The sequence below is a fragment of the Meles meles genome, chromosome 5 (assembly GCF_922984935.1).
Source record: "Meles meles chromosome 5, mMelMel3.1 paternal haplotype, whole genome shotgun sequence".
NCBI lineage: Eukaryota > Metazoa > Chordata > Mammalia > Carnivora > Mustelidae > Meles > Meles meles.
Window position 1 is genome coordinate 108,635,275 of NC_060070.1, and position 13,600 is coordinate 108,648,874.

At 33.2% G+C, this 13,600-nt stretch overlaps 1 protein-coding gene across 1 annotated transcript in view; it reads right to left on the reverse strand.

Moving 5' to 3' along the window:
* EYS (eyes shut homolog) overlaps window positions 1-13,600 on the reverse strand; it is a 1,714,887-nt gene that overhangs the window by 548,524 nt on the left and 1,152,763 nt on the right. Inside the window, 1 exon segment of the mRNA XM_046006082.1 lies at window positions 6,869-6,968. Coding sequence (XP_045862038.1) covers window positions 6,869-6,968 — 100 coding nt within the window.

Sequence of the window (13,600 nt, forward strand, 5' to 3'; positions counted from 1 at the left end):
GGGCACGTTTTGCATGGAGCACTGGGTGTTGTGCAAAAAGAATGAATACTGTTACGCTGAAAAAAAAATAAATAAAAAGAGAAAAAAAAATGAAGAACACAGAAATATCGTATCTATTATTTTATTTATTTAATACTCTTGTTGTTGTTAGCTGTTACTGTATGGTCTATTATCATACAGCCTGGCAGATACTAACAAAATTTTCTGAAGACAGGTCTCCTATGCTATCATTCTTGTCATGGGAATCAGCAATTCCTGGCATAAATTAGCTGTCTGAAAAACATTAAGCTGGCAGTCACAATAGGTAGCCAGGTCAAGGCATATCTAAAATAGAATTTCTACATCTGTGATAAGTTCAGTTTCATGTAGAAAGTCCTCTCTGCTTCAGTCTCACATGTACAAATATAGAACTAAAATCAAACTATAATTTCAGCTCTTGTCCATAATCTGGTCTTCACATGTAAATGATAAACATCTCCAGGAGGCTAAGAGTTTATCAATCTCACAGCGCATTGCTATAGACAAGTATCTGAATGGCTAAAAAACTAGAGAAACTTATAATTTACCTCATTTCTCATTTAATTTTAGATTTAATTTGACTAAATTATTTGAATGAATAAAATAATGAACTTTGGACTCCCATTTCTGGGTAATCAAATTTTGCTTTTATATTTTGTTTTGAAGGATCATATTATCTACTTGAAAATGATAGTGGATGTTTATTTTGTAAAAAAAAAAAATAGCACTGATGTATTACTAGAATGTTAAAACTCTGTACCTTAGTCTTTAACTAATAAAACATTTAAATCAAATATTTGCTTAAAAGTAGGATTCTAGACTGTTAACACAAATTTATAACATCATGCTATATACTTTATAACCTACTCCCTTTTAAAAACTAATAATGTTTGATTTAATGATACTAATATCCTTTTGAGAGGATTTGTGAATAAAGAATTAAAAAGTGGAAAATGATCTCTGATGCTTTTCTGTTTCTGAATCATTTCTTTCTGTTTGAATTCCTCTCCCCATTATACAACACGTTCCTTCAGAAACAGTAATTATTTAAAGGAGACAGGGTAAAAATAATCTAAACTATTTAATATTACATGGAGATATATGAGAATGTGCAATAAAGGTAAGTCAGTTGTTTGTATGTAAGGCAGATTCTTAAATGCACACAAAGGATATGTTGTTATAGCTATCTTTTTATTTTTTTTTCTCTCAATGATATGTTTCAAGATCTATCCATATAGGTACATGCACATGCATTTGTTTTCAACTGACTTATAAGTAATTCCATCATATTTATCATCCCTTTAGATGTCCATATCCTTGCTTTTCAATGTTTTATTGTTTTTTTAAAAATTTTTTTATTTTACTTATTTGACAGAAAGCGAGAGATCACAAGTAGTCAGAGAGGCAGGCAGAGAGAGAGGGGGAAGCAGGCTCTCTGCTGAGCAGAGAGACCAATGCGGGGCTCAATCCCAGGACCCTGAGATCATGACCTGAGCCAAAGGCAGAGGCTTAACCCACTGAGCCATCCAGGTGCCCCTGTTTTATTGTTTTTAAGAAGGTCATTCAAAGTGTTATCAGATCGTATCTCTAGGTGCTTCTCTAGGGTTGAAAACTAGAGATGGAAAACCAATTTAGCTGTTCTTGATGTCATACTATATTAATATCTGTCAACAGAGCCTAAATGATCAGTCTTTCATACTCTGGGCATAAGACATAAGCCATATATGATAATAGTCCTGTGCCTTAGGTATATACTACTTACTTATTAAAAACATAGGTGACAATTAAAATATACAGGAGGGACACCTGGGTGGTTCAGTCAGTTGGGCCTCTGACTCTTGATTTTAGGCTCCAGTTACGATCTCAGAGTACTGAGACTGAGCCCCGCACTGGCCTCTGTGATGAGTGTGGAGCCTGCTCAAGATTCTCTCCTCTCTCTGCCCCTCTCCACTCTCTCTCTCTCTTAAAAAAAAAAAAATATATATATATATATATATAATATATATACACATATATATGTACACACTCACACATATATATAGGAAATAGTATAATATTATATATTATTAATTAATATTATATATTAGTCACAGGATTTTTTGATATTTTATATTGATATGTGTTGACATTTTTGACAGCTGAATAACTCAAGAAGCCAATATTTCCCAATCAATAGTACAAAATTGTGCATGGGTAAAAGATCCAATCAAAATATAAAAAGAACAATGGATTTTAATTTAACAGAGTGTAACAGGTTCATTGGTCATCAGGTTTCACATTCCACATTGCAACTAACCTTCAAGAATCTATTACTTACCAAGTTTTGGGCAATATCAAAGAAGAGTATTCCTAATTATCTAAAAGGGCTATTAAAATATCACTATCATTTCTAAATATATATGTATGAGGCCAGAATTTCTCCAAGTATTTCAGCAGAATAATTATTGTACAGATTGAATACAAAAACACACATAAGTATCCAGATATCTTCATGAAGGCTGAAAATATATATATTTGCAAGAGAAGTGAAACGGCCAATCTTTTCATCATTTTTATGTTTTAATAAGTATAGATATTTTTCATAAAAATATGCTATTTTATATTACTTATATTAACATGTAATGGATTTATCTTTTTGTTTTATGAATTAAGTAATAAATATGTTTAAACTTCCTTAGTTTTTATTTCTAATATGGTAAATACTGATAAATATATTCCACTTTAAGAAAAAGCTTTTTGCAGTCAACAATAACAGCACTCTTTTTAAGAGTGCAAAGACCAAAAAGTCTAAGAATCACTCTGTAAAGTAAATCTAAAAAAAAAAAAAAAATTTATAATAAAAATTTGTGGGACAGTGTCATGTTTAGAAGCTGGGTCTTCTAGCTTTCAGTGCAGACTTTATCCATAATATAGTGCTCCTTTCTTTTCATTCATGATTACAAAGTCTTTATATTTTATTAGTTAACCATATTATCATGTTGAATGGAGGCAAATGTGAAATTGTGTCATTATATTCTTTTTTATTTTGAGAATTTTATTATATGTAATATTATTAATTGTTAATTATGATTGAAATTGAAGGTATGAGAACTAGTTTTAGTTGTACTACCACCTATTTGTGTGACCTTAGATATGTTACTTATCTTCTCTTGATTCACATTACTCCTGCCATATTTGAACACGTTTATGAAGATTTCTTTTTAATTTTACATTATCACAAATAAAATTACTTATGAATTTAAAAAAATTGTGGGAAGAAATAATCACAGTTGAATCATAAGATACTTTATATAGCAAAATTTTTAGCATCTACTATTGCAGGCCTTGAGGAAACAGAAGTAAAAGATCTAGAGTCCATGCCCACAAGAAGCACACATTATGGTGAAGAGAATCATAAAAGAAACCTATGGACACATAAATAAACATATTCAGTGTCAGCCCTCGTTAAGAATAAAAATAAACATGGAAATGAACAGTGAGTGGGAGACATGGCTGGGAGCTCATTTCATTTTGGTTTGTCCAGGAAGGCCTCTTGGATGAAGTCATAGTTTTTGTGCCAGTACCATGCTGTCTTGATGATGACAGCTTTGTAATAGAGCTTGAAGTCCGGAATTGTGATGCCACCAACTTTGGCTTTGTTCTTCAATATTCCTTTGGCTATTCGAGGTCTTTTCTGGTTCCATATAAATTTGAGGATTATTTGTTCCATTTCTTTGAAAAAAATGGATGGTATTTTGATAGGGATTGCATTAAATGTGTAGATTGCTTTAGGTAGCATAGACATTTTCACAATATTTATTCTTCCAATCCAGGAGCATGGAACATTTTTCCATTTTTTTGTGTCTTCCTCAATTTCTTTCATGAGTACTTTATAATTTTCTGTGTATAGATTCTTAGTCTCTTTGGTTAGGTTTATTCCTAGGTATCTTATAGTTTTGGGTACAATTGTGAATGGGATTGACTCCTTAATTTCTCTTTCTTCAGTCTTGTTGTTGGTGTACAGAAATGCAACTGATTTCTGTGCATTGATTTTATATCCTGACACTTTACTGAATTCCTGTACAAGTTCTAGCAGTTTTGGAGTGGAGTCTTTTGGGTTTTCCACATATAGTATCATATCATCTGCGAAGAGTGATAGTTTGACTTCTTCTTTACCAATTTGGATGCCTTTAATTTCTTTTTGTTGTCTGATTGCTGAGGCTAGGACTTCTAATACTATGTTGAATAGCAGTGGTGATAATGGACATCCCTGCCGTGTTCCTGACCGTGATAGAACACATTAATAAAAGAAAGAACAAGAACCATATGATACTCTCAATAGATGCTGAAAAAGCATTTGACAAAGTACAGCATCCCTTCCTGATCAAAACTCTTCAAAGTGTAGGGATAGACGGCACATACCTCAATATTATCAAAGCCATCTATGAAAAACCCACTGCAAATATCATTCTCAATGGAGAAAAATTGGATGAAGTCATAGTAAAGCTGCAGTCTAAATGCTGAGAAGAAGCCAGATTTGTGAATGAGGGCAATGAGCAGAGGGAGAAGACAGTTCTGGAAGAGGGACTAGAAGACACAATTTTCTGGAGATGGCAGCAAATTTGGAAACAAAGGCCAATGTCACTGAGCTTTTAGCAAAGAAGAGAATCCAAGTTTATCATTTTTACAACATTAGGAGGCAAGAATTATTTTTCTGATTTCACAGATAAGACTAAGGAATGGATCTTTTAAACCTTACGTGGTGTCATACAGCCAATTATTTGAAGAATTAGGCTTAGAAAACTGCATTCTAGACCGATCTAGTATAATGCCTCTCTTAAGAGAGGTCATCCTCTCTTCTCATCCTAAATGAGAAAAAGTGCTATTAAGGGTTGATGAGAGAAGCAGAGTAAATGTTCAGAGAAACTTAATAGTCTCTGCTTGCACTAACCCTAATTATAAGCAAAATGCCTTTCATAGGTCTACAGCTGTGCTGGATATTATAGGGAGGTATAATGTAATTAGCAGCATTAAGTCATACATAGTGTTTAAAGAACCAGTAATACAAAATGAAGGTCAGATTTATGACATTGGAGGTCAATAAAATAGGACTTCTATATAAGAGAGATCAAGGAAAGATTTAAAATTGGCTTGCAGGTAACTCAGGTAGTTACACAGGGATTTTCTGGTTTTGTTTTTTATTTATTCTTTTTTTTAAAGATTTTATTTAATTATTTGACAGAGAGCAAGAGAGAGAGAGAGACAGAGAGAGAGAGTGCACACACATGCAGGGGAGTGGCAGAGGGAGAGGAGGAAGCAGGCTCCCCACTGAGAAGGGAGCCAGATGTGGGGCTTGATCCCCAGGACCCTGAGACCATGACCCAAGCTGAAGGCAAACACCCAACTGACTGGGCCACCTAGGCACCAGTTTTATACTTATTCTTACAAAGTTAAGTATGTCCTAGTTTTATGAAGTTAAAGAGAAAATTTTATCAATTCTACATTAGCAGATAATTATATAAATTACCAAAGGATTATATCCTTTTCAATGGATTTACAACCTAGTAACTGCATGTTATTCATTTAACTATGAGTTGCAAACTGATATTTAACAGAAAAGCTAGAGAACAAAAAATCTGAGAGTTAAATAATTGTTAGGAATGTTGCTAACTTCAAATCAATAAAAAATGGAGGCAAGCTTTAAAATTTAGAAATAAATGGTAAAAATATGAGGACTTATGAGTATTTGACTTACATTAAAATTGCTGGAACCCATCTATTGTGTATAATGTAAGATATTAAGTTTTCATCTGAGTAAAAACAAAACACAAACAAAATCAGCACCCTGTCTGCCATTGTTTGATAGGTGCCACAAATATATTTTAAATGTGTAGCCTAAAGGTGAAACATTGGGGAATGAATAATCCTTTTACCTTCTAAGTATTTCTTTAATTTCTTAAAATATACAATCCTCTCAAACTGTGAATGAAGCCGATCTGATGATATTCAAATATGTAAAGTTCTCATAGCCTTTTGTGTTTTTTCCCAAAGCATACTTCCTATTTATATATTCACTTTAATATTTCATCAGCATCTCCACTACTACACTATAAACTCCTTAAGGACAGTCACTGTGTGACTGTTTATTTCCTTTGGACTACATTACACAGAAGGTTTTCAATCATTCAAAATTTTTTGGTGGAATCAGTCAATGTGTTACTGCTGTTAAGTCTGTTTGTTAACATCAAACATCCTGCCACAACATGCCATCCTCTCTAACCTGTGTGAACCCTTTCCAATGCACCACAGAGCTCCCTAAATTATCCTTTTTTTCTTAACTTTCAGGGAATTTTTTTTAAACGAATTCATACCGATGGCATGTTTGCCTAATATTGTGTCACCTGTGCCATCTCTCTACTTCACCTCTATCCCACCCCTCACCACACATACAGATAGGTCTGTAGCCAGACGCAGGTTATTTTAAAGGAATGCCACTAATAATGGAAATTCAAGCACAATGACAATTTTTTAGAGTGACATTTAAAAAAAAAACATTTTAGCACTCTAAACAATAACCCACATACATGATTGTCAGAAGGCTTATATTTGAAACTGATCAAGACAAACTGATCATTTGCTGGTATACACGATATATAGCACAAAGCTGAAACTCAACTATAAATGGCCCGACTTAACTGGGATATAGCATAAATATTCTGTAGTCTGTAAAAAAAATAAAATGTGCAAGTATGAAACAACATCAAAATGAAGGAAATGCAGTCTGGTCCTGATTAGATGATTTCGAATGGAAATACTACCTTTGGGTGTGGTTATTCGAACCAGTATTTGAAAAATCATTAGCAGATTTTACCTGCAATTGTCCACATGAATTTTTCTCACTGCCTTGGATGGGATAAAAAATTTCCAGTTATTGATTTCTATAACTTCTTTGCAGCCAGTAAAATTCTCAACTAGTCCAGAAATCTGAGATGGAGGGAGAAAAAGAGGGAGGGGGGGAAAGAGAGAGAAATTGTTTATATTATTTCCTCCGATATATTATTCTTGCTATAAACTGTTATATTTTGTCAGAATGTGCAATCAGATTGCAGGGTTGATTTATTCAACTTATTGGTAGAAAGTAATTCGATTCTTTTGATAAATATCATTCCAAAAATTAGTATCAAAGAATACCGCCTTAGTCAAAAGTTACTTGGAATCTATAGATCTTATCACTGTATGAATCACTTTAATATGAATAAAGAAAAATTTACATTATTACTGTGAATTATAGCTGGAACATGGGAGAAAATCTAATACCCTCATCTGGCACATCAATGGACATACTTTCCCATCTTTTGCCTCTTTCTTGCACTTTTTCTTTAAGACATTAGTTACCTTGCCTCACCCACAGCTATCAAAGCATCAAGAAAAATTTCTCTTTCTGTTGTCAAAGGAAGCATAGCAAACTATGAATATTTGTGACATCCCGCAGGCTTGATGGATTCTGTATGCCTTTGTGTTCAGGTGTGTGGCCTATCCTCCTTAGGAATAACTTGGGCAGAATCTAACAACTAGAACGATCGCCAAAGGGTCAAAAGCAAAAAAGAAAACAAGGACACTTGAAAGCATTTGTTTTGATGAACAAATAAAACCTCTTAAAGATAAACATATGACTTCTCATTTTATTCACTGTGAACATACTATACTACTCAATTAAGTATATGTCTATATAAGTTTACATTTATGTGAAAAGGAGAAGTTAATAAAAACCAAAAGGACACAGCTCAGAATTGAATAGTTAGATATAAGCATTTATTTCGGATTCTGTCTTCTGTTATGTTCTGGATATTGTTAAAAATTTCAAGCTAAGATGGACCAAATCAGGAACAGGATAACCACTGAATTTATACTCTGAAAAATAAGTTGTCTACCTTGATTTTTGAATTAAAAATAAGCATTATTTGCATTTTCAAGGCTTGGTTTCTCATTGAGTGTTAATATCACGAAGGATGGAATGAAGAAAGTCTTTGTCTTATTTATAAATTAAAAAATTAAAAATTTTGGGGGCGCCTGGGTGGCTCAATGGGTTAAAGCCTCTGCCTTCGGCTCAGGTCATGATCTCAGGGTCCTGGGATTGAGCCCCGCATCGGGCTCTCTGCTCCGCAGGGAGCCTGCTTCCTCCTCTCTCTCTGCCTGCCTCTCTGCCTGCTTGTGATTTCTGTCAAATAAATATTTAAAAAAAAATTAAAAATTTTTTAGGGTGGGTGAATTCATTTTATTTCATCTTTTAACTTAGAGTCTTAGTTTAAAACATTTAAATATGTAAATGTATCTTTCTGATATAGGTGCAAATGTACTACAAAATCTCTCAACAAGTAACCCTCTGTCAAGTGTCAAAAATGACTGAACTAGAAAACAAAACAGTATTTCACACAGCAAGTTTACAAAGAAGTCAGTTCATTGCAAGGAAAACAGAAATACTTGGCTCTTACATGTTGCAGGAGGGAAAATATTGATTTATAATTGTTAGCTTAAAGTTTTTATGGATTTATGAATCTTTGTTTTTCTAATTTAATTTGTATTTTTATCACAGTTATACATGGACCTAATTTTTCAAAATTTTTTTTAAATTTTAAGTTTGTTTATTTATTTATTAAGATTTTATTTATTTATTTGACAGACAGAGATTACAAGTAGGCAGAGAGGCAGGCAGAGAGAGAGGAGGAAGCAGGCTCCCTGCCGAGCAGAGAGCCCGACGTGGGACTTGATCCTAGGACCCCGAGATCATGACCTGAGCTGAAGGCAGAGGCCCAACCCTCTGAGCCACCCAGGCGCCCTAGTTTTTAAATTTTAAGATAAAGTTTATATATACCTCTCCTGAAACATCATAAATTTGTGAATGAATATATACAATTCTTCTGTATTAATAGATTCACAACTTTCCAGTTCTTTTACACATTAACTTCAGGCACTCTTCTTCAGGATGAGATAATTGGCTCCCAAATTCTCATGTACGTCTTTCTCACTTTGAATACAGAAATTTCATTTTGCAAAAAGTAAGTCAAACTTCTATCAAGCAACACTAAATCTGAATAGTAAACTCTAATCACATGATTTTAGATAATTTCCAGTGTTGGGAAATTTTTTCCCCTTGAATTTGATTAGTTTATAATAATCTGGTTGGTTAGGTTTCTGAGACAGGATTTTTAAAAGTGAAAGAGAGACACAATACATATAATTGATATGACAAATTACAATGTAACCCATATATAACAGACTCCTTAAGGATGAGAAATCATGAAAAATTACCCATATAGTATCATAGAAATGGTATTGTTGCATGTTATCTCCTTTCCAATGAGAAAAATTTTATACTCCCATTACTCCTTGGATTTCTCTTATCTGGTTCTTATTTTTGTTCAAGACAAATAAGGAAATAATGACCCCCCCACAATTACTTCTAAATAATTCAAAATGGCCACCACACAGCTTGAAGAATTTATAGTAGTGAAAAGTAATGATAACAGAGTTCTCATTTTTTACTTCAAATTTGTCTCAAAGTTATAAACATATCTTCAATATATCTCATTTTTTCTACCTCTATATTAACAGAAGAATCTTTAATTCTATCTCTGGCATTTGATGGCCTTTACTCTCATTCCTTTTCTTTCTTCCAATTTTTTTTCTTTCTTCCAAATATTTATTTAAATTCTTGTTAGTTAACATACAGTGTAATACTGGTTTCAGCAGATTTTAGTGATTCATCACTTACATATAACACCCAGTAATCATCACAAGTGCCCTTTTTAATGCCCATTACCCATTTAGCCCATCCCCTGCCCATCTCCCTCCATTAACCTTCAGTTTGTTCTCTATAGTTAAGTCTCTCATGGTTTGCTTCCCTCTTTTTTTTCCCCCTTTCCCTGTGTTCATCTGTTTTCTTTCTTAAATTCCACGAGTGAAATCACCATGTTCGTCTTTTTCTGATTTACTTATTTCACTTAGAATTAATACACTCTAGCTGCATACATGCTTCGATGGATATGTGGGCTCTTTCTATTATTTGCCTATTGTTGATAATGTTGCTATAAACATTTGGGGTGCATGTGCCCCTTTGAATCAGCATTTTTGTATCCCTTGGGTAAATGCAAATAGTTTTATTGCTGGATCTAGGGTAGTTCTATTTTCAACTTTTGAGGAACCTCCATACTGTTCTCCAGGATGGCTGCAACAGTTTCCATTCCTACCAACCGTGCAAGACGGTTCTACTTTCTCTACATCCTCACCAACATCTCTGTTTCCTGACTTGTTAATTTCAGCCATTCTGACTGGTGTGATGTGGCATCTCATTGTGCTTTGATTTGTATTTCCTTGATAATGAATGATGCTAAGAATCTTTTCATGTGCCTGTTAGCCATCTGGATGTCTTTGGAAAAATGTTTATTCATGTCACCTGCCCATTTCTTAACTGGATTATTTGGTTTTCTGGGTACTGAGTTTGATAAATTCTTTAGAGATTCTGGATACTAACCCTTTATCAGATGTCATTTACAAATATCTTCTCCAATTCTATAGGATGCCTTTTAGTTTTGTTGATTGTTTCCTTTGGTGTGCAGGAGCTATTTATCTTGAAGTAGTCCCGATAGTTCATTTTTGCTTTTATTTTCCTTGCCTCTAGCGACTTGTCTAGTAAAAAGCTGCTATGGCCAAGGTCAAAGAGGTTGCTGTTTGTGTTCTACTTGTGTTTTCTTCTAGGATTTTGATGGATTTCTGTCTTACATTTAGGTCTTTCATCCATTTTGAGTCTGTTTTTGTGTGCGGTATAAGGAAATGGTCCAGTTTCATTCTTCTGCATGTGGCTGTCCAATTTTCCCACCACCATTTGTTGAAGAGACTGTCTTTTTTCCATTGGATATTCTTTCCTATTTTGTCGAAGATTATTTGACCATATAGTTATGGGTCCATTTCTGGGTTTTCTATTCTGTTCCATTGATTTATCTGTCTGTTTTTGTGCCAGTACCATATTGTGTTCATGACTATAGCTTTATAATATAGCTTGAAGTCTGGAATTGTGATGCCTCCAGCTTTTCGTTTTTCAAGATTGCTTTGGCTACTCTATCCCTTTAAAAAGTCAAGCAGAGAGAGTCAATTATCATATGGTTTTGCATATTTGTGGAGCATAAGGAATAACATGGAGGACATGGGGAGATGGAGAGGTGAAGGGAGTTGGGGGAATTTGGAGGGGGAGACGAACCATGAGACTGTGGACTCTGAAATACAATCTGAGGGTTTTGAAGGGGCAGGGGGTGGGAAGTTGGGTGAGCCTGGTGATGGGTATTGCATGGAGCACTGGGTGTGGTGCATGAACAATGAATTCTGAAACACTGAAAAGAAATTTAAAAAATAAATAAAAATTAAAAAAAATAAAAAGAGTTGAAGTCAATGAATTATCCATACTGTAAAAACAAGTTTCTATAATAATATTCAAAAGTAGTTACATCAAATTTACACAGAGAGCTTTCATGGCTATAGTTAAGACCGCATATACAATATTCCAAATTTATAAACAATTTTAAATAAAAATGTACCACCTGAATTTTTGAAATGTATATGCTTAACATTTAACATCATTTGAAAAAGTTACTGAAGTAAAGTGTTCAATTTATTTTGTCCTGATATAGTAGAGACACAATTACTTGAGGAGTATATGGATTCTTGGTATAATCTGCTGTTAAGTGGTAATTTTAAGAACTAATTTCTCATTCTTTTCAACCAGTAGTTTATAAGTTCTTTCTCTTTACACTGTCACTGTTGCTTATGTTTTTAACTGGTTTTCTAGTGTATCTACTGTAACCAATGTGGCTGAATTCAAGGGACCCTTTAGATTAGTAGATTTCAAAAACCAACATATTTGGTTTGGAATCAATTAAGAAATAATCAATTGGTAATACAGAAATAGTTCTAATAGTTTTCTTTTTATTGTAAATCAGCTATTTATTGCTTTTGAAGGTCTCATCTTAGGCACACATAGTAATTTGATACATCTTTGAACAGTATGAAAAAAAAGAGATCCTTACAAACTAGCAATACCAATTGCTTTGTTCGAACAAAGTTTCTCTTGTTAAAATATAACTTAATTCCCATATCAAACTCAACTCTTGTATGACAGAAGCATTTTTGAAGAATGTAATTTATAAAGAATATCCCTGTTAAATTTCCATATGATTCTTCCTCTCTGCTGCTCCTGCTGGGATGTTTTGTTTTCCTAATCATTGTGTCTTAATCCCATTCTGGCACACTTCATTCCCTTTTGGAGTTCCAAGTACCCTTTTAGTATCATTTCCCTTTCAACTTCCTTTAACATTTCTTGTAATGTAGGTCTGATACTCATTTAGATTTTCTTTTTTTTTAATGAAAATGTCATTAATTTGTACTATTTTATCTTATTTTATATACTTTTATGTTATGTTAGTCACCATATAGTACATCATTAGTTTTTGATGTAATGTTCCATAATTCATTGTTTGTGTATAACACCCAGTGCTCCATGCAATCCGTGCCCTCCTTAATACTCATCATTTTAAATTATATTTTTGTTGGATTCAGAGTTCTATGCCAAAGGGGATTTTTGGTTATTTTTATTTCAGCACTTGAGAATGTTCCAATGTCTTCTGGTTTGCATTATTTGTGATGAGACGTCAGTGATAATTCTCTTTTTACCAGGTCTTATTGAGATTATTGCATATATGAATTGCTATTTTTTCATCAAATCCAGGTAAGTTTGGTCATTATTTCTCCACATAATTTTTTCTGTTCTTCTTTCTCTCTCCACTTTCTAGAACTCCAATTACCCATATTTTAACCTCTTGTTACTGTTCTATAGGTCGCTGAGTTTTTGTTCCTTCTATCATTTTTATCTCTTTCAGTGTAATTTCTATCCTTATGTATCCAAGTTTAATGATCTTTTCTTTTGCAGCATGTAATCTGTTGTTATTAAGTCAATATAGTTCAGATATATTTTTCTTTGATATTTTACAGATGGTTTTTATTGTTTTATAATTGACTTAATAGCTGTCATTTTTCCCTCAAGTTCATGTTTTGTTTTTAGCTAAATTTGTAGTGTTTTAAAGTTCTCATATGTCCATTATATAATTTCTATGATTTCTTGATTTATTTCTTTTGACTCCTTTTATTCTGATTACAGTCATTTCCTGTTTCTTTCCATATCTAATGTTTTTTTATTGGATGTATGTGTTACATGTGTGTTTGTTGTGTGTTTTCCCACATATTTTATCCAATTTTCTAACTACTCATGCCAGTAAGAATAGTCTATCATCAATTACTCATTCATAGCCAGAAATCCCATATGCCTTCTTTTTTTCAATTGATAATTCTACATGGTTTATACTATTAAATAAATAGTTCCCCCTACAGAACTCTAGTACTATCCCTGATTCCCTGCTCAATTTTCACACTGTTTTATCAATTTTTTCTAGCATTAGCTTTCAATATTCTATGCAACATATTCATATTTTGTGGTATTAATTATTCAACTTCACAAATTTTTGTAGCCTTCCTTTTTATAAGATTATATCTGTAGCAT